General features: G+C 42.0%; 1 protein-coding gene across 16 annotated transcripts in view; it reads right to left on the bottom strand.

Annotated features, from left to right (window-relative positions):
- The window catches only part of TRPM3 (transient receptor potential cation channel subfamily M member 3), a 920,678-nt gene that overhangs the window by 78,101 nt on the left and 820,566 nt on the right, over positions 1–22,011 (bottom strand). For 9 of the 16 annotated variants that reach the window (XM_030810005.1, XM_030810016.1, XM_030810007.1 and 6 more), the window contains exons 13-19: positions 20,469–20,504; positions 20,179–20,319; positions 16,229–16,258; positions 15,069–15,358; positions 13,885–14,113; positions 10,950–11,117; positions 5,976–6,116 (exon numbers count right to left, since the gene is read on the bottom strand). In XM_030810005.1, coding sequence (XP_030665865.1) covers positions 5,976–6,116; positions 10,950–11,117; positions 13,885–14,113; positions 15,069–15,358; positions 16,229–16,258; positions 20,179–20,319; positions 20,469–20,504 — 1,035 coding nt within the window. The remainder of the gene's footprint in view (positions 1–5,975; positions 6,117–10,949; positions 11,118–13,884; positions 14,114–15,068; positions 15,359–16,228; positions 16,259–20,178; positions 20,320–20,468; positions 20,505–22,011) is intronic. The other 7 variants (XM_030810008.1, XM_030810011.1, XM_030810019.1 and 4 more) reach the window with 1 other exon arrangement.

Raw genomic sequence — 22,011 nt, 5'->3', positions numbered from 1 at the left:
TCTGATGTTTTGAGACAGGGTCTCACTCCTGTCGCCCAGGCTGGAGTGCAGTGGCATTGTGATCTCCGCTCATTGTAGCATTGACTTCCTGGGCTCAGGTGATTCTCCTACTCCAGCCTCCTGGGTAGCTGGGATAACAGGCACGTGCCACCACACCCAGCTAAGTTTTTGTATTTTTAGTAGAGACAGCATCTCACTTTTTTGGCCAGGCTGATCTCAAACTCCTGGGCTCAAGAGATCCTCCTATCTTGGCCTCCCAAAGTGCTGGGATTATAGGCATGAGCCGCCATGCCCAGCTGAATGGATTCTTCCTTTGTTTTTTTTGGAGACTGAGTCTTACTCTATTGCCCAGGCTGGAGTGCAGTGGTGCCATCTCGGCTCTCTGCAAACCTCCTCTTCCTGGGTTCAAGTGATTCTCGTGCCTCAGCCTCTGGAGTAGCTGGGATTACAGGCACCCGCCACTGCGTCCGGCTAATTTTTGTATTTTTAGTAGAGACCGAGGTTTCACCATGTTGGCCAGGCTGGTCTTGAATTCCTGACCTCAAGTGATCTGCCCACCTCGGCCTCCTAAAGTGCTGGGATTACAGGTGTGAGCCACCGCGCCTGGCCTAAATGGAGTCTTAATATGACTCCAAGGCATCGCTGAGACCCCATTACACTGACACATTTGCAGACACAACTGTTGCACAAAAGTCCCTCATCTCTTAAAGGGTGAAGTATGTCAGAGTTAAATAAGATCACTTATGAGAGCTGGACTTCTGGGCTCACTCTCTATCTGCATGGTTTGTGCTGGCACACCCCCCACCCTCAGGGGCCTATCATTTCAACCTATGCCTAGGTTCCTATCCCTCCACATCTTCAGGAGCATTGGCAAATCATGAAAACTTCTCCTGAAAGAGTTTACTTAAAGTTGTGTAGGACGCTGTTTAAAAATCAGTTCAAAATGGAACTTGGTTCATATGGTTTCCGTTTACCATTATTATACACTGGCATTAATTCTGTAGTCCTGTGAGTACAGACTGCAAAAAACAAAAAAAGGACTTCAGTGGTTAGAACTCTAAAATATACTCTCAGCCTCCTTCTGACTTGAAATCTTTCTTTCTCCTTGTTGCTTCCTTCTCTTAGTTGGGTCAAATTCCATCACTTGTAGCCGAAATGAATATTGTTAACTGCCCTGGTTTTATCATTTTGCCCAAATCATTGCAATACATTCCAAAACATTATCTTCTCGTCATATGTAGGCCCAGTGACATGCGCATTCTTCCAGAACCTCTGCATTTTAATACTTAAGTAACTCCTTGAACCTATTCTAATACTTAAGTAACTCCTTGAACCTACATCCGTCCTCTGAATACAAGTCTAATGTGTTCAGTGGAAGGAAGGTAGGCATAGATATCAGTGAAGCTTGGATTTAAATCTCAGCTCATATACTTCCTAGATGTATCATCTTTTGTAAGGTTAACCTGCCTGGGCCTCCATTCTGTAACATGGGGATCACTTCCACTTTCCTTATAGGGCCTTTATAATGACTGGGGATCTATATATCTGTCTGTCTGTCTGTATCTCTCAACACACAATAAATGCTGGCTAATATCCACCTCTTTTTTTTTTCAAGATGCTTCTGTTATTCTTTTTGTCTCCTCTTCCCTTAGTCCTTACTTCCCTTTGATCCCCAATGATCCCCAATTAACTGTTCACACCTCTCTCTTTTTTTTAAATTGCCCTCATTATTGGTTATATTTCCTCCACTTTCATCATTTTTAGCCCCTGCCTGTTTTTTACATCACAGTTACTCTATAATGAACTTTTCCCATAGTCAAGCTATAATATAATATTTTGGGACAACTCTCAAAATACAGACTTCTGAAAATAGGGTCTTATGTTTAGATGGCACAACAGAGGACTGGCTGCTGTCCTGGAAGCAGCCTATCATAGAACTCACCAACATTCATGCAGCCTTGCTGTAGATTATCTTGACATGACATGCTTTATGTGTGTGTGTGTGTATATATATATATATATTCTGTAAGCTTTAACAACCTGTATGTAGAATTTCCAAGCTTTTGAACCTATGAGTCTTATTTAAGTCAGTGGGAGAACTCTAAGAATTTGTATTTTATTAACATATATTCTTTCTGTGCATTTTCCATTAACTAAGATTCATGCTTCTTAAGCTATCAAACACAAGCACTAAAGCCTGCCACAGTTTGCTATGGATCCCTGGTGGGGCTTTGCTCTTCCTCACTTCTTCCTGGGCCTTTTTCTACTGCCTCTGGAGAGCAGAGGGGCACATGGTCTTGTAGAGGATAGAGTTGGTCACTACTAGAGAAACTCAGAGCACGCACTGTGTCCTCTGACCTGCAGCCACTTCACACCTCGAATTTGAACCCTCTCCAGATGGATACCTGAAATAGGCTCTCAACCCAAGCAGGGTCTAGGAGCCAGTTGGACCCCTGCCTCCTTTCTTCTTGGACCAGAAGAGGACCCAACCTGCTCCTAGAGAAACTTGCTACGATGCAGAAGTGAGGTTATATGGAAATGAAGTGTGTCCTACCTTTCAGAAACTTGGGAGAGTAGGAGAGACCATTTTTGGAAATCTGGTGAGAAATACTCTTACAGAGAAAACACAGCCCAAAGCACATGGGACCTTCAATCTGAAATTGAATTGTATTGTTAAGCATGTCTGGTGATTCAAAAGACTGGCATACCTCATTTCCAGTCACTTCCTCAAGGCCTGGGCTTTGTCAATATGTGAAGATGAATTTTGGAGAATCATGTAAACACAATTGAACAGATCTGGGGGATCCAGTCTGATAGGTTTGTTGAGGTGAACCCAGTCAGCCACGCAGAAGGGTGCTGGACACACAGCCCTCCCCACCCCAAAGAGGCAGCCTCCCAACAAGCTGCCAGTGACATAAGCAAAGTAGCGTGTCTCAAGTGTCTCTAATCATAAGATTCGCCTGGGAAGCTGGTTAAACTAACACAGCCTCTTAGGCTCCTTCCTGAAGACTGGATTCCATGGGTCTGTGATGGGGCTAGAAATTTTCATTTCTAACAAAACACCCTTGTCATCATGGATGTTTTAGAGATACTGATACTATTATTTCTACTGATTTCTGCTCTCAGGAGTCTGTGAACTTTTTCTGTAAATGGCCAACTGGTTAACTTTTAAGGCTTTGTAGACCCGATAGTCTCTCTCTGTCTCTCACTACTCATCAACTTGATGTGGTAGCACAAAAGCAGTCAGCCTATTGCTAATGGTAAATGAGGTTTAGCCTAAAGCTGCCTCCTTACATATTTTAAGTTCGGCCTAATGTTTTCTCTGTACATTGTGAACTATAACAAATGAAGGTGTAACAAGACCAATCAATCATCACTGAGTTCCGGTCAATCAAATGTAGCCAACTGCGCAAACTGTGTTCAAATAAGGCAAACGCTGAGCTGTAACCAATCCAGCTGTTTCTGTACCTCACTTCCGTTTTCTGTATGCCACTTCCCTTTTTCTGTCCATGAATCTTCCACCACGTGGCCCTGCCAGAGTCTCTGAGCCTACTCTGGCTTGGAAGACTGCCCAATTCATGAATCGTTCATTGCTCAATTAAACTCCTTTAAATTTATCGGCTCAAGTTTTTCTTTTAACAGAAATCAAGAGTCTGCCTGTGTTCCAATTATTTATGGACATTAAAATTTGAATATGTGTTTTAAGTATTCCTTTTCAAATTTTATTTCAAAACTTTAAAAATGTAAAAACCATTCTCAGTTCGCAGGCCACAATCATAGGCCACGGTTTGAATTTGGCCCAACAGCTGTAGTTTGCCAGGCCCTGTTCTAGGCTAACAGTTGGGGTATCATAATATAAAAGGAAGGACAGACCTGGGTGTCAAATAGCTGCAAAAATATTATCTTGGGCTGGGCGCAGTGGCTATTGCCTGTAATCCCAGCACTTTGGGAGGCCGAGGCAGGCCCATAGCTTGCGGCCAGCAGTTGAAGACCAGCCTGGCCAACGTGGCAAAACCCCATCTCTACTAAAAATACAAAAATTAATTAGCCAGGTGTGGTGGTGAACACCTGTAATCCCAGCTACTCGGGAGGCTGAGACATGAGAATCACTTGAATCCAGGCGATGGAGGTTGCAGTGAGCCAAGATCGCACCACTGCACTCCAGCCTGGGTGACAGAGTAAGACCTTGTCGTCTCCTAAATAAATAAATATTATCTTGATAAAATAGTTGTTAGGATTACAGAGAGTACTTAAATAGTACCTAGAACATTGCCTCAAACTTAGTAGGTGCTCAATAAAAGATATTTTTGTTGAGTGGATGTATGAACACAACACTGATTATCTATTGCTGTGCAATGTGAATAGCCTAGAAGAAACAATAGTCACAGTTACATTGCCCTTATATGTCAAGGGACTGTTCTAAGTGCTTTATATGTTTTAACACATTTAATCTTCATTAAATCCTATAAAATCGGAACTACTATTATTGGCATCTTAAGAAAACTGTGGACAGAAGGGGAAATTAAGTTGTTTGAGGGCACACGGTAAGAGGTGCAGATGGGATTCCCACCCAGGCTGTCTGATTGATTCCAAAGTCCACGCTTGTCACCACTAAGCTGTTTTCTGCAAGGTTAAAAATAATATAGAGCTGTATAAAATATATGAATAGAAATGATTTTTGTATGCCTCAGTTATTTTTGGGGGGAAAGAATTTTTCTCTTTTCCTAACATTGATAAATTTGAATTTTTACTTCACTGAAAACATCTAATATTTATATTTCGATAATATCCTATCTTTTCGCAAGACTACACTTTAAAGTGGTAGGTTCCGAATGGTGGCAATTTTATCCCACAAGGGGACATTTAGCAATGTCTGGAGACATTTTGATTGTCATACTTGGGGGATGAAAAGTTGCCACTGAGTAGAGGCCAGGGATGCTGTAAAACATGCTACCTGTTGGGGACAGCCCCCCACAATGAAGAATTATCCTGCCCTAAATGTCAATAGCACTGAAGTAGAGAAACCCAGCTCTAAAGTCAATGTTAAGTGTTAGCACACAGGACCACATGAAAAGCACCTCATCTGGTCATTTGAGTCATTTTGGCCTCAGATTCAGATTATCCTGTTGCTGACTCAAATGACTGCTACCCAGCTGGTTGTGGAAAGGGCTAAAAATACAGATGGCACTATCCTTCATCTGGCACAATTCCACCGTGGCTGGAAAGAATCAGAGGTGACCTGGGCCAAAAGCTCATCTTAAAAAAAAAAAATCACTGAACAGTAGAAGTAGAGAACCAATAATTGAACCATTTCTACCATATCAGGAGGTCATTTCAGGGACAATCCACCCTTTTGTAGGCAGAAAATATTTACAGGATGTGCATACTAAACAATATTTGCCATGATTGTAGGTTGCCTTTGAGTAGTTTTTGCTGCTGTGGTTTGCATATTGTTAATTGTGTTGGAACAAGAAAGGGTGTTTGATGACACTAGCAGACTGGGAGTAGTTACATGCGCGCACACACACACGCATACACACACTACCTTCTTTAGTGGTGTTACTTCCACACTCTCCTCACTCCTGACCCACCAAAAGTACCCCCAAATCCAGGACTGGCATCTAGAATGGGCAAGTGTGATCTAGCCCTCATCCATTCAAAACAAGGAAGTATTTCGGAAAAGAACATCTACTTTCCTGCTAGGCAAGACTCATTCTCATCTCACCTCTATTTCTGTTAGTACTCACCTCCACCATTTCCTTTATTTTCTGAGAGGAGGCAAAATGTGGCCTGTGAAAGCTGCCTAACAAACGCCACAAATCTTGCAAAGCTATTGAAAAAGCAAGGTCACAGAACTTTTCACTCTCGTGTGTGCGGCACTTACGACTTGCAGAGAAAACCACACAGATGCATGAGAAATGGACGTTGGCTCCTTGTGGCCATCCACTAGGAAGGAGAAAAGGAAATGTGCTTACCGTGTAGAACCAGAACTTCACGATGGGTGCATTGTAGAATTCATAGATTTTTCTGCCGAGGGGGATTAACCGGTGCCTGCTCTGAACTTCCTCTTCATCCTTCTTCCTGGAGGACTCCCCGTTGTTTCGTCCCAACATTGCCTACGTTGGAAGAGAATCGATACCATGATGACAGGGCTCTGGAGAGCATGTTGTTCAATGTGCTCACTTTACAGATGAGGAAACGATGCTCATAGAACCTAAGAACCCAAGGCCCCAGAGATTTAGAGGTTGTTCCTTTCCTAAGAGCGCATTTGCACTACACGTACAATCTGTGAATACCCTTTGCCTGAGATGGAAGGCCTTGGGTATATTTCTTGATCATTCTCTTCTCTTCCACCCTGGGACTTCTAGAAGATGTGGGTTATAGACGATACTCAGAGTCCAGAGAGGAAGAAAGAGTGTAGCCCGGGAAGGCCAGGCTTCAGGAATCTATTCTTCCTCCCCACCTGCTCTCTTTCTATATATCATGAAACAGGCTAGATCTCAATTCAAATTCTGTCTCTTCAAGTGATAATGACCCTTAAGTCAAAGGTAAATTGGACCAGCATACCTAATTTATCCAAACGTTGTGAATACCCAAGAGGTAAATTATCTGCAGTGCCAAACCTCTTTTGTTTATAAATTACCCAGTCTCAGGTGGTATCTTTATGGCCGTGTGAAAACAGGACTAATACAGTTAGGGACATCTCCCTGACCCTTAGGCATGTGCCTTGGTTCCCTGATTTTAAACACTGTAAATCCTGAATTACTGCTGGTACTGGTTTTATGGCAGTTCCTGTGAACACTGCCTTCCTCTGCAACTACGTGGGACTAGGAGAAGGATTCCATTCAGGCCTGACCTGGAGAGGTCCTCATCTCCAAGCTGCTGGAAATTTCCTTGAGAACAGAATCATTTCCTTTTCATTCATGACAACAGTAGCAGTGACAACTATAATGATTTAACTGAGAAAGAGTTCTAGGCCCTGGGTCACTCAGACGGGAGACTGAATCCTATCTCAGACGCTTCAAATTGGTGGCACCACAGGAAAGGTTTTTAACCACTCTGAGACTTAGTTTCTTTAACTGCAAAATGAGGGTAATAAAGTACTCACTATAGGGTTGGCCTACAAGTCAGGTAGCATCTGGCACTTAATAAGTGCTCAGTAGACACTAGCTAGGCTTTAAAGTGAACTGAGACCTTCTTGGACACTCTTGATTAAAATGATCTAGTTGAGATCACTCACTCACTAGAACAAAAAAGTGTTATTAGAATCTATAACAGCATAATTTCTTGACTTTAATTCTTCAGTACTGGTCTAACACAAAGCTAGTTTCACCAAGTTTGGAGATTTTTATTACATATGAAGACAGGGTAAGACTTTATAACTGCTCAGGACTGACAAGGATTTGGGGCAAGACAGAGTACTGGGAAACGAGCTTAAAGTTGAGAGAGCTCATTATAGGAACAATGCATTAGTTTTGAAGTTGAGAATAGAGACAATCCTAGATAATTCTGGCTTAAAACCACTTTACCTAAAGTATACAAATATTAGTTTCAACTACTTGGTTCATTATCTCAAATATCCACTTTACTCAACTATGTAATAATCACAAATGATTGACTTGTAACCAATAGGATTTCTGGAGAAGGTAACTTCCATTCCTTTGTGGACTCTGGCTGGAAAAGTCCCTTGAGTTAATAAAGTTAGTTAGATTCCATACTAAGACTTATTGAAGTGTGTATTTTCATCAATGAGTAGAGTAAATCTTTCTGATGGACATGGCACACTAGACTGTGATAGAGTTCTACAAATACTGATCATTGACCTCAAGAAACTCTGAGGTTACATGACATTTGGCTGTCTATAATTTATGTAACATAATTATCATGCCTCTGTTCTGCTTATTTATATGCTTGAGAATCTAATGCTGTTTGGGGACACAATGAGATGAGAGTAAAAATAGCCAGAAGGTTTTTAGGCATCTTGGAGAGTGGCATTTTGGGGTAACTTCTGAGGGATGGTGACTTTCCCAACAGAGCTATAGACATGCCCTGGGTCTGTGGACTTGTGGGGACTTTATTAGGCAAAGTGGAGACATTTATCCAGCACTGCATTCAAAACAAAAACAAAAACCTGTTTTGCTTTTATTATTCAGATATATTCCAGCATGAATGCATTTGTAAAAGGCTTGTCTTTCATGGGTTTAAGTAAAGCATTTTTGACATTTCATTAATTCCAGCCTAAGCAGCTTAACTTGTGATTTTGTTGATGTCTTTTCTCTGTATTCAGACATTTCCTTTGACATTCCTTAAAGCAGAATCAAACAGGGTCAAATATAGACAAAACTGCACAGCATGATTTGAGAATCTATGCTGGCTAGACACAGATGTCAAGGCTGAGAAAGTTCTTTTGAGGTAAACTAAACGACTAAAAGCTACAAAAATGGAGTGAATTGAGGTTGATATTTTCGTGTATTGTTTTGGAAGGGCCAAAGGAAAATGTCCCATTCCAAGAGAGGATATACTGGTTTAACACAGAAGCTCAAATATCAATCCCATAAAAGGAGGGGAGGTGCCAATGAGCTGCACTCTGCAGTTCTGTCCAAGTTCTGTCCACTGACCAGTGCCCGAGCAGTGACAGAATTTGCCATCAGAGTCAAGGGAAGGGTCCACTTTACAGACAACTGCTGTCCAGCCCTGAGTTTGCCAGGCCACATGTCCTTTCCTTCTTTGCTTCTCCCTGCTGTTTCTGCCTGTGGAGAAGCAGCTCGGGCAGCAATGCTCTTGCAGAGCCTTCTACTGGGCTCTTAGTAAACGATGCCAGGGTCTACTGTCTTGTTACTAAACTTTGCTCTTAGTCTAGAGATGCATCTTTTATGGTGGCTTCTTGAAGGATCAGATTCTCAAAGCTCTAGGCTGAGCGGGGGAAGCTACCTCCCTTTGCTTTCTTGCTTGAGACCCAACCAGAGAGAATGCTGATTCAGTTTCTGGATGTCTTCCTAGGATGTGTGCTGATGTCAGGACTGTGCCACACTTGACTTTGGAGGCTCATTCATCACTTTTGGATTCCTTCTGCTACATGGTGGACCAAATCAGCTGACCACGCTTGAGACTAGAGAGACATTCTCTCTCACCCTTAACCTATTGTCTAAAAGTGTGGCTGATGGAGTCTATATGCCTGGGTTCCAATCTTAGCTTTGCCATGAACAGGCTGGGTATCCTTGAGCAATTTAACCTTTATGAGTGTCAGCTTCCTCATTTGTAAAATGGGGATTAGGGCTGGGGTGGTGGCTCAAGCCTGTAATCCCAGCACTATGGGAGGCCAAGGCTAGAGGACTGCTTGAAACCAGGAGTTCAAGATTAGCCTGGGCAATCTCTTAAAAAAAAAAAGGCCAGGTATTGTGGTGTGCCCCTGCATTCCCAGCTACTTGGGAGGCTGAGGTGGGAGGTTCCCTTGAGTCCAGAAATTTGAGGTCACAATGAGCTATAATCACACCATTTTACTCCAGCCTGGGTGACAGAGTGAGATCCTGTCTCTAAAAATAAATAAATAAATAAAATGGGGATAATAATAGTGCCTATCTTGTGGGACTTTTGTGAGGATTCCATTAGTAAGTATGTGTAAAGCACTTAGCACTGTTAAAGCAGTATTAGTTCACAGTGTGCCAGTCTCCAATATAAGTAGTTTACAGGCACACTTTTTACACTAGACAACTACTTGTGAGGTAGACAACATTATTGTTCCTATGTTTGAGGTTATAAAATTGTGCCCAAGGTCACACAACAAGTAGGTGATGGGGCAGGATTCTGGCTTCAGAGCACATGTTCAGCTGAAATATTCAATAAAGATTCAGTATTACTATTGCCAATTTTCTTCTAATGATCAAACTATTATATTCTATTCAGAGGACAAAATTATGGTGAGATTGTTAGGGAAGACCATCATCTGTTACAGAGCTGAGCCGACTCCTCCACAGATTTTTATACAAATCCTCAAACTGAAACAAAAGTTGGCCTTTCATTCAGTAAGTCAGGGATTGTGTCTGCAAATAGATCTTTAGGAAAAGCCTACTGGAAGGAAATATTGTTTACCTGCAGTAGAAACAATTCACACTGCTGTCCTCCTAGGATAATAATGCAAAGGCCTTTTGTCACCTGAGCAAAACTGATTTTTTATTTCACCCCTTATAGCTTCTTCTGGGTCACTACAGCAACGGTCATTGGCGGGGGTGGTGAGGGAGGGTGAGGCATATTGAGAAAGTCCTTATGGAGCTGTTGCTTGATGACTTCCAAGCTATGAAGCCTTGTTTGTCCCTTTAACAGCATGTGATATTTTTAGCCTCTGCATATGAGCCAGTGGCAGTCACGCTGCTCAGGCGGGGGTTGCAAGAAGCTGTCCCATGTCCAGCTGCCCCCTTCCCTCTGCAGAACAAAGCTTCTATGCTCTATAATTACACCAGGAAGAGCTAATAAAAGCTTTGCATACAAACCTCAAAATTCAATTAGTGCTGTAATTGCGAGCCTGACCCTGAAGACAGATACAGGCTTAGCTTCTGATCCGCAGAACAGTACCAGCTCAGTGAAGCCGGCTGCTCTCAAATCATGGATTCCCTTTCCTTCTCTGTGTACTGAGACAGACACATCATCTGGTTTTTCAAAAGGCTTTGCTTGTTTGGAAAATGTAGAGTGTCTTGCTTTAGAATTTCATTGGTTTGTCCTGCACCACTAGCTGGCTGCAAGATTTCACATATGGGTGGATCCTATGGTCATGTTATTTACACTTTTCCAATACCCTGGTCTCAATACTGAAATGAAAGCACTCCATGATTAAACCTGGTGGAAGGCTGGGAACAGATGTCTGACCCAAGGAGTTACTGAATCTTGAGCATATCGGTGGGACAAGTGGATTAGGAATTCTGCCCACAGGGAATAACTGTGCAGTGTTTTCTTACTGTGAGCTCCATGTCCTCTTCCTCTTTTTCCTTTGTGGGCTTCTCTGGTTCTTCTGCCTCCTTCTCTTGGAGGTGGATTTCCTGGGCCTGAGACATGTAGGGCATGTCGTCTTTGTTCTTGAACTCCAAGCTGAGAATTGAAGGAGGAAGTAGAATTCCCAGAATTACCTAAAGTAATAATAATGATAATAATAATAATCACATTTAAAGGATTAAGATTAGGGTGGTTGTTTAGAATCAGAGAGCCTGAGGTGTGGGGTATAAGAGTGTGTGCGTGTGTGTGTGTACACGTGCACACACAGTTGTTATATGCCCTGTGGGGAACCTGGACATCCAAATAACTAACATATTAATACTAAGAGGATCATTTTGTCCCATCTAGGAAATATTTTGCACAGCTCAGTCTCATTTTTGGAGGAAAAAAGCATTTTGCCCAAATTTGTCTTACCCAATTAACACCCACTTTGCATGTGGGTAACAGAGGAAAAAGGGACTCTATTTAAGGCAAAAGTGGGAAAGAATTCAGATTTACATTTAGCCATTAGACAGCCCTTGATTTTGACTGTGAAATCAATTCATACATCTGTCCATTGGCATTTTTTTTTTTGCTAATGTGTCAAGTGGAGTGGATTATGTGTTATCTGATTATCTCTGTAAAAAAAAAAATGCTGTCCTAAGTTGACCTTGAGAGAATACATGTAGGAAAGCATTTAATTTATGTTAGGGCATCTTCCTGGTATTTGCTACGATACAGCAGAAACACAGACATACATACACACACACACACACACACACACACCCCCCAGTGGGCTCTGTATGCGCTGAGAGGGTCCCCTTGCACACAAGCCCCAGGAGAAGCCAGCACTGTATTTCTCTCATGTATAAACATCACACATAAATCTATGCAAGGACACTAAATACGGAAGCCTTTCTTCTGAGAGGGCGGTCTCATTCTTCAGAATGAACAAGTGTGTTTCTGCATGACAATACTGACGTCTGACTGTATTCCCCAAGTCCTCTCTCACCTCTTCTCTCAATTCTAAAACAATTCTGGGGCACAAGGCTTCTGAAGATGAACCTCCTTGAAGAAACTGTTCCAAGGTGAGGGGCTAAGACCCCCCCTGAAGGGTCAGTAAAAATGATCCTCAAGTAATGAGGCAGGGACAGTCCTTGCTTGAATGCCCACAGGGACACCAAAGTAGTTCAGGGAAAATGGCTGTGAATTCATGACGCTGAATTCTGGGTGCCTGGCTGGCCTACGAAGGCTCAGGTGGCATGCTGGCATCTTCAGGGGACATGACACCCTGTCCTCGGAGCTGAGAGCCGGCTTGGCTCCCTTCCTGAGGCTGGGCTTGGCGGTCACCAGCAGTGTGGCTATGGAGTGCCCATGACCCACATCACAGAACCTTTCTGTGACTCTAGGCCAAGAGCCCACAGGAAGAGTGGTATGGAGAAGGGGTATTGGTCTCATAAAATGGTGGGTGTCAGGGGCAAGGGTGAGGTTGGGGAGGGGAGGAAATGGGAAGTGGGGCCATATAGGTCAAAGGGAACAAAGTTGCAGATATGTAGGATGAGTATGTACCATACAGATGTAATGTACAATACGAGGACTCTAGCTGAAATATTGTACTGTATACTGGAAATTTGCTAAGAGAGTAGATTTTAGGTGCTCTTACACACACAGGGAAGGGTAATGAGGCAAGATGATGGATATGTTAATTTGCTTGACTAGAGTGACCATTTCACTATGTATATCAAAACATCATGTATGATATATGCCAGTGGTTCATGCCTGTAATCCCAGCACTTTGGGAGGCCAAAGCGGGTGGATCACTTGAGGTCAGGAGTTCAACACCAGGCTGACCAACATGATGAAACCCCGTCTGTACTAGAAATACAAAAATTAGCCAGGCATGGTGGCTTGTGCCTAGAATCCCAGCTACTCGGGAGGCTGAGGCAGGAGAATCGCTTGAACCTGGGAGGTGGAGGTTGCAGTGAGCCAAGATCACACCACTGCACTCCAGCTTGGGTGACAGAGCAAGGCCTTGTCTCAAACAAAAACAAAAACAAAACCCTCAAAAAACCTATCTTGTTGTATACCTTAAATTAAAACAAACAACACACTCCCAATATTCTTTCAGTCTTCCATCTCCCATTTTTGTCTTTCTTTTCCTTTTTCAGTTTCACATTTTCCTTGAAAAACACTGAAAAGAACATAAAAACAGCAAACGCTATACACCATCCTATTTCCCTTAAAAACAGTAACATCCCTTTCATAGTCCATTCAACCTCAGAGGTAACCGCTGCTGATAATTTACTATGTGTCCTTCCTGGTTTTTATAGGGTAATTTATACAGACATAACTATACATAGACACATTAAAAATGGCCTCAGATTATACACAGTGGTCTGTGACTTGTTTTTCTTCATTTAAGAATAGATTAGGATTATCTAGCAACGGCTTTCCAAGTAAATCTATCTCAGTTTTATTTTAGTTTAAAAAGACCTCTCAAGCACATCTGGTAAGAGCCAATGTCTCTATGACATGATGCCAAGGAGGGCCAGGGGTTCAGGCACCCTCCACAGTGACAGGTGGCCTAGGTGGGGACTCCTGGTGCAGCTGGCTTTGCTCGTGCAAATGGCAGCCCCTGCAGTACCTGTGCATGGCCATCCCCTTTGACTCCTCCGAAAAATATTAATGTCCAGGCATCCTCTACAGAGATGCTGATGCAGCAGGACCCAGGGGGAGGCCCCAGCCTCTATATGGAATAAACAAAACCAAGCAACACTCTACAGGATTCTGAGGCACAGTCAGGATTTAGAACCTCCCTCCTGAGATAAGAGGATGCCCAATCCCATGGCAGATTTTGGCTGGGAAAACTCTAACCCACCCGCCGGTCCTCATAGCCAGGAGGGCCTTGTTGGGTGTGCTGACCTTGAGGCCTGAGTTCTTGCGCATGCGGAGCCGGCCCATCCACATGTCGGTGAGCAGCATCTGGCTGCACGTGTGCGCGATGAAGTCGCGGTGTTTGGCAGCCACAGCAAGCTGCAGGCACGTGGCGTTGCTCCAGTTCTTCAGCTCATATGTCAGCAGTTTCATGGCCAGCTGTTCGTCCTGCTTGTAGGACTGGTCCAGGAGCTCCACAGCCAGCTGGCCAAAGTCTCTGAAAGACAGAATGGGTGGAAGAGTCCTTCAGGTCAGCTTGGAGACTTAAAAGTGGACCTTCTGGCCAACCAGAAAATGGGGTCACTGGGTGATGTAGTTGTTTCATATGGGGTCTAGTCTGTTTGTAAATTCATCCAGCCAACATCCACTAAGCATCTACTATGTGCCAGATACCATGTATAGAACTGGGGGTATAAGTCAAACAATATATGATCTCTGTACTCAGGCTCTCAGATTCAGTCATATGAGTGTAGGAGGTGGAACAATCAATCAATAGAGTACAGTATGTCTTCTTCTTCTTCTTTTTTTTTGAGACAAGGTCTCTCTCTGTTTCCCAGGCTGGAGTGCAGTGGAATGATCATGGCTCACTGCAGCCTTGACCTCCTGGGCTCAAGAGAGCCTCCCACCTTAGCCACCTGAGTAGCTAGGACTACAGGCATGCACCATCACACCCAACTAATTTTTAATTTTTTCTGGAGATGGGGTCTTGCTATGTTGCCCAGGCTGGTCTTAAACTTCTGGGCTCAAACGATCCACACACCTCAGCCTCCCAAAGTGCTGTGATTACAGGCATGAGCCACTGCACCAGGCAGTATGTCCTGTTAAATGTGTCAAACTTCAGTTCAAATTCCAGACTTGCCACCACAAATGTGTGATCTTGGACAGGTTGCTTAAATTCTCTGAGCCCCAGTTTTCCTAGCTGAAAGAAGTGCATAACTATGGGGCCTACCTCATGGGGTAGTTGAGAGGATGAAATGTTCCATGTTTCTGTAGGTACCCCCATCTGTGGCACTGTGCGCAATAAAGGGGAATTGCTTGTGTCCATCCTGTGTGTGCATCACTGGGGTGATACTGACTTCCCTTAAAGTTCTGAGTAGCTCAGACCCTCCAGCACTGGGAGCCCACCTTTCCTCCTCTCCGCCTGACCAGCCCATTTTGCTGGGCAGACCCACCTGGAATTGTGATTCAGCTCCTGGGAAATGTCGTCAACCATGTCGTTCTCAGAGGCCTCATGAGCCATGGCTTTGCAGAGCTTACAGGCCACCAGGGCCTTGGCCATGGCCTCCTCACCGTGCTGCCAGAAGAACAGGGCCATCTTCTGCCGCTTCATGAGGACAGCCCACACCATGAGCTCGTGGAAAGGGAAGGGGAAGTGGTTGATCTCAGGATCATCCAAGTCAATGTCCACCTCTTCTTCACGTTTCTTGGTTGTCTTTCTTCCTCGCCTCAAGGGAATATCATCCTGTAATTACAGGGAAACCACACAGGCTGAGTTAGAAATGAATTGGTTCATTGCAGCAAGTAGCAATTGTATATATTCTCCCAGCTAGTTCTGGGATCAGTACTGAAATGAACTAGGCCAGCTCCTGTCCTAAAAGAACCCACAAGCTCATCCATGCCCAACTTTAAAACAAGTGATGATAAATGCATAAGCATAGTGTTGAGGGAACATGTCAGTGTTACACTCTGATTTAAAAAATTATTTTTTAATGGGCCATTTTCTTTTTTACTTCTGTCCATTTATTTCTTCAAAAGGTAATGTTTGTACCTAATGATGGACAGCACTACCCTTTTTGCTGAAAGGATAAGGACATCCTAGATTTTTATTTGCATATATGACAGTAACCACATGAACAAAAGATGGCAAATGGATAATTTATCTCAAGTTTCTGAATACCTATTAGATGCATTTCTGAAGTAGTTCTGGCCTTTGGACCTGTCACCATTTGTAAACACTCATGAATAGATTTTGATTATTAGAATTTATATGCTTCCTTGGTTTTCAGGTTAGTATTTCAAATAGGATTTTTTTTGTTTGCATTGCAGATATAACCTCATGGTGGAATTTTCAAAGGTGCTGTGAGCAACCCTTATGACACATTATATATATATTATTATATATATAATACATACATACTATAGTATGTAGTATATATAGTATTACACATTATATATACTATATGTTTATAGTATATACATTTTATATATAGCATATATATTATGTGTATATACACTATATATTATTTTATATATATACTATATATATAGCATATATATAATGGGTAATAAAGAGAATAAATCATTGACGCTAATAATTTGGACAAACACTTACCTCCATTCCCAGCAGTTTCAAGGCTTTGGGCTGTTAAAAAAAATGTTGTGAACAAAGTTAGATCAGTTAGATCTTTCTTTCATGAAGGTAAGAAGAGTCCTATTATCTTTTTTGTTTTGTTTTGTTTTGTTTTGTTTTTATTGAGACAAGTTCTCACTTTGTCACCTGGGTTGGAGTGCAGAGCCACGATCATGGCTCACTGCAGCCTCAACCTCCTGGGCTCAAGTGATTCTCCTACTTCAGTGCCCCAAGTAGCTGAGAGTACAGGTGCATGTTACCACGCTTGGCTAAGTTTTAAAAATGTTTTGTAGAGATGGGGTCTCACTATGTTGCCAGGCTGGTCTCAAACTCTTGGGCTCAAGTGATCCTCCCACCTCAGCCTCCCAAAGTACTGGGATTATAGGCATGAGCCACCACACCCAGCCTCCAAGGGTCCTATTATATTTTAAACAGGTAATAGAAGAACACTATTGTACCATATAGCATTTATTTTCTTTTGCTAAATAAAACGCCACAAGAAGAACTGATTTATAGAAATTCTAAGAGAATTTTGGATTTGGTGATTTTAATGAATCTACAGAAAATGAGGAAACTGGCCAGGCATAATGAGATTGCCTGAGGATAGAGCCTGCAGGCTTATAATGTCTTTTGTGAACCAAGATTTCTTTCACCTTCTGTAACCATCTTGCTTGGCTGACACCTTCACAACATCTAATATTTGAACAAGTGCTTTGGTCTGAATGTTTTTGCCCCCCAAATTCATATGTTGATATTCTCATTCCAAAGGTGATGGTATTGGGGGGACACTTTCTGGGAGGTGATTAGATCAAGAGAGAATAGCCCTCAGGAATGGGATTAGTACCCTTATAAAAGAGGCTTAATGCAGCTCATTCACCCTTCTACTGGATGAGGACACAGTGAGAAGGTGTCACTATGAATGAGGAAGCGGGCTCTCACCCAACACTAAATCTGCTGGTCCCTAGATCTTGGACTTCCTACCCTCCAGAACTGTGAGAAATGAATTTCTGTTGTTATAAGACATCCAGCTGATGGTATTTTGTCGTAGCAGCCTGAACAGACCAAGACAAATGAACAAGGAAACCTTCAGTCAAGCAGAATGAATCATGTATTTCTCAAATTTCTGAAAAGCCTCTATTATCTGGAGACTTGAGATATTATTCAGAAATATATTAATATGTTCAGATGCTTTATGCTGGCCATTTCCCTGTGTTGCTGCACATCAGGGCAAGGGCGAGTGGGGCCAGAGGGCCTGTGCTGATGGTGGCAAAGGTGCTTAATAGCATGGAAAGTGTCAGCACACAGGAAGCATCATTGGCCATGCTGGGAATGTGCAAAACAGGCACAGGCTGAGTCAGAGAGAAAAGGCAACTCAGAAGAACACAGACCCTGATCTGTATTTAACGGGAGGTAATACAAAATTACATCTCGGGGGCCAGGAATAACAATTTTAAGCTTCTAAATATTTCAGAATGGTTGGGCGCCATCTTGAAAGTTATTTGAGTAAATGGTAAGGGTACAGCACTTACAGTTCCTCCAAATTGTATTTGACTATTCACGCTAGAACAGCTCAAACCGAATCTCTCTCTCTCTCTCTCTCTCTCATTTTTCTCTCTCTTTCTCTTTCAGCTTCTAAAATGACTATTAGGCTAATATCAATTTCATTTTTTTGTTATTTATACTTATTGGTGTTTTTTAAAAAATTCTGTTATATATATTTTTTCATTTTCAAACAAATCCCTGTTGCTAAATTTTAGGTGTTTTCAAAGTTCTTTACTAGTTCCACAAAATGTTTCAGAATCAGAAAAAAACTTTGTTAAATATGAAAATCATGGCTCAGCACAGTGGCTCACGCCTGTAATCCCAGCAGTTTGGGAGGCCAAGGCGCCAGGTGGATCACCTAAGGTCAGGAGTTCAAGACCAGCCTGGCCAACATGGTGAAACCCCTTCTCTACTAAAAACTACAAAAAATAGCTGAGTGTAGTGGCACGTGCCTGTAATCCCGGCTACTCGGGAGGCTGAGGTAGGAGAATCGCTTGAACCTGGGAGGTGGAGGTTGTAGTGAGCTGAGATCACACGACTGCACTCCAGTCTGGGCAACAGGGTGAGACTGCATCTCAAAAAAAAAAAAAATCATGTCCACTACCAGCTACAGCAGCAGTTCTCAGAATGTGACCCATGGGTCATGAGGGTCCTGAAACATTTTGAGAGGGTGTGTGAATTCAAAGATATTTCCATGACAGTACTAAGATGTAATTGGGTTTGGCACCATCTTGACATTTGTACTGATGGTGCAAAAGCAGTGGTGAGTAAAGCTGCTGGGTGCATTGGCAAGAACAAAAGCAGTGGTACCCACCTTTACCAAATGTCATTAGACTCCAGTGTTACGCACTTGCAGAAAGCAAATGCAACCATTTTACTTAAGAACGGCCTTGTTGAGGTCTAAAAAATGGCTAACTTTATTAAATCCTTACCCTTGATTAACCATCTTTTTACTGTTCTGTGGGATGAAACAGGAAGTATGCCCCTAAAATACTTCTGCTGTCTACTGAACTATTATGGGTTGTCCTGACGATAAGTATGTGATTGTTTGGATTGTATTATAGCCATTTTCTTTTTCATGGAATATAATTTTTACTTGAAGGACTGATTGGCAGATGGACTAAGGTTGTGTAGACTTGGACCTTTGGCAGATGTTTTTGGAATGACCAAAGTGAGGCTGTTATTTAAAGGAAAACAACTGATAGTATTTGTTGCCAATGACAAAATTCAAACTTTTAAGAAAAAATTGGGATTTTGGAAAACTTGTATCTACTCCTCCCACCCCCACCATGACGTTGACAGCTTTTCAGTACCGAAAGACATTTCCCATAAGATAGAGGTGATACTAATAAAATTGTATAATAAAATGTGTCAATATTTGGACGAGCTGCATATCTTAACCAATAATTTTCCATGACCAATCTATGATATTACAAGATCCATCAAAGTACAAGATAGACCACTGGATTTTATTTTGTTATTATGTTATTGTATTGTTTTAGAGTCAGAGTCTCACTATGTTGTCCAGGTTGCAGGGCAGGGGCTACTCACAGGCACTGTAATAGTATACTACAGCCTCCAACTCCTGGGCTCAAGCGAGTCTCCTGCCTCAGCCCCCTTAGTAGCTGGGACCATGGCTGGCTAGACTAGTGGATTTCAATGTAACAGAATTTGAAAAGTTCACTTCATATGGTTTTAGATTTCACCTTGCAACTCATTTTTAAGAAACTGTTACTTATTACATTTTGGTGTAGTATCAAAAGAAGGATATCTACAATTACATGTAATGAGGGTTAAAATACTCCTTCCTTTGATATATTTGCTATGTTTGTCATATATTTTTGTGGGGTCAGATTTTCTTTATATACTTTAACCAGAATATCCTACAACAGACTGAATCCACAGGTAGATATCTAGCCCTCTTCTATTAAGCTGGACATTACAGAAATTTGCAAAAGATAAAAAATGCTCCTATTATGAATTTATTCTTCGTTTTTGAAAATATATTTATTTTTTGTAAACATGTTCTTTATGTTAACATATAATGGGATTTCTATGTTTAACTTAAAATGGATTAAATATTTTTAGTCTCCATTTAAATTTCTAACATGGCAAATAAATACCGGTAGGTAGAATTCCCATAGATAAAAGCTCTTTGAGGTTCTCAACAATTTTTAAAGGTATAAAGACCCAAAACCTGGAAAACTGCTGAGTTTAATAATCTCAATGATAAGATTAATTTGAATTTCATTACTTTTCTTTGATTGTTTAGGCTCACTCTCAGCGCAATTTTCTGATTTTAATTCCCCTTGGAGACAAAGAAGCCACAACCCAAATCCCATACACCCTAGTACTCCCAGGAGGGGCCCCGAATTTGCAGCCAGCCTCACCCTCTTGGGGCCGAAGAGGTTGTGGTAGAGGGTCCGGAAGCGCTTGCGCGTGTAGTTGCAGCGATAAGCCCCGCCCATCAGGTACTCGATCACCAGGCCGATGTCAATCAGGCTGATTCTGTAGTCTGGGGGCAGGTTCCCCTATCAGGGTAGAACGAAACAAACAGACAAATCCAAAAGATAGCGTGGTTTACTAGGGATTCTAGTTCACGTATTCTGTAACTAGAGTAAAAAAAAATAATGAAAAAAGAAACATATGAATGTATTATTATGCTGGTTAATTAATTCACCTTAAAATAGATCCAACCGAAACCTGGATATTCTCGCTTGGAAAGAAGACATAAGTTAAATAAGAAGATGCGGTAATCGTCGGCAATAATAGAAAATCAAAATATTTATTCAAGTCTTCAGCTGGGGAGAAAAAAACACCAGTGTAGAAGAAAGAAACACAAGGCTAGACATGGCAAATGCTATCACTCCCAGGCACTAGGAACTAGGTTTCCCCAGATGCTCCCCAAGCCCCCCTTTCTGCCTCTGACCCAGACCTGTTACTACTCTCTTGGTATCATTTGGTTTCTACCACCCACTAAAGGAAGACTCCTTTCAGAAGATGAGTGTCATTACCAGGGCCTCCATCAGCTGTGATTTTAGGACTCAGGTCTCCTTTAATATGAAACCTCTATCCATAATTTTAAAAAATTGACACTTTTTTCATAAAAGAAGAGCAATATTTAGGGAGGGGATTTTGGGTGTAAGGATGAGGTTGTATATGAATATCCCTTGCATTTAAAGAGAAGGGGGAGATAAATTGGAGAAGACATTTTGTCAATGGAGTATTTATTTTTCTAGAATTAAGGAGATTTTTTTCATTTTTTTCTTTTAAAGAGAGTAACATTTCTTAAAGATCTAGAGTTATGGTGTCTTTTTTAGCTGTTTGCCATCTATACATGCAAAAATAGTAAAGATTTTCTTATTATCTACTCATTACTGCTTTCTACTTCTAAAGTTTAGGTTCTTAAGAGAATTTTTGCTGTTAGGTCAAGGGAGAGTTAGTTCCATTTGTGAGAAAGTCTGAGTGCATAGTGAATTCCAAAGGTTATGATTAATCCACTCTCACTGCCTGGTGTAGCTCCTTCTTGCAGGAGAGCGCTCTATACCATGAACGGCTGGGTGTCTACGATCTAAGGGCGTAGGAAGCCTCATGCCCTTAGATCTATTTTGGACAGACACGAGGGGCTCCATCCACTTTTGTCCTTAATGAAGGACCCACCCAGAATGCTGTGAGAGATTTCTGCCACTTCACAGAAGACGTTCATTACGTATAGTGGTGGTTTTCCAACTTTGGTGGCATCAGAATACCCTGGGGACCTTGGTGACATTACAAACGCCTGGACTTTGTCTCACCTACTTCAATGTATCGGGGCCTCTGTGTCCTTTCCTAGTTCCTTAGGTGATTCTGATGCACACTCAAGTTTGTGAAACTGCTTGTCTACTCAGTAAGGTTCTGGTGGTAGTGGTAGATTAGGCAGCAGAACTGGGAAATTCATAGTGTCAAAAGCTAATTGCTTTCAGTCAAAAATTAATTAAAATTTTTTTGCTAACCTGAGGGTAGGTTTTCAGTTGTCCTTACTCAGCTTTTCTATGGGCAACTGTATCCATTTGAAGGTTTTGGGATTCAGGATTAGAGGTATCCCACTGGATCCTATCACTAAACCTATAGCTTTATATTTTTCTTGTTTGATTTATCTTTATATCCTCAGAGGCTCTTATAATATGCCTGGCAAATAGTGGGCACTCAGACTGTTTTTGTTGAAAATGTAAACCAGTAAAACA

Source organism: Nomascus leucogenys, chromosome 1a, assembly GCF_006542625.1.
Source record: "Nomascus leucogenys isolate Asia chromosome 1a, Asia_NLE_v1, whole genome shotgun sequence".
In the NCBI taxonomy this organism is placed as follows: domain Eukaryota; kingdom Metazoa; phylum Chordata; class Mammalia; order Primates; family Hylobatidae; genus Nomascus; species Nomascus leucogenys.
Note: the sequence above shows the minus strand (reverse complement) of the source record. Positions and strands in the feature narration are given on the sequence as shown.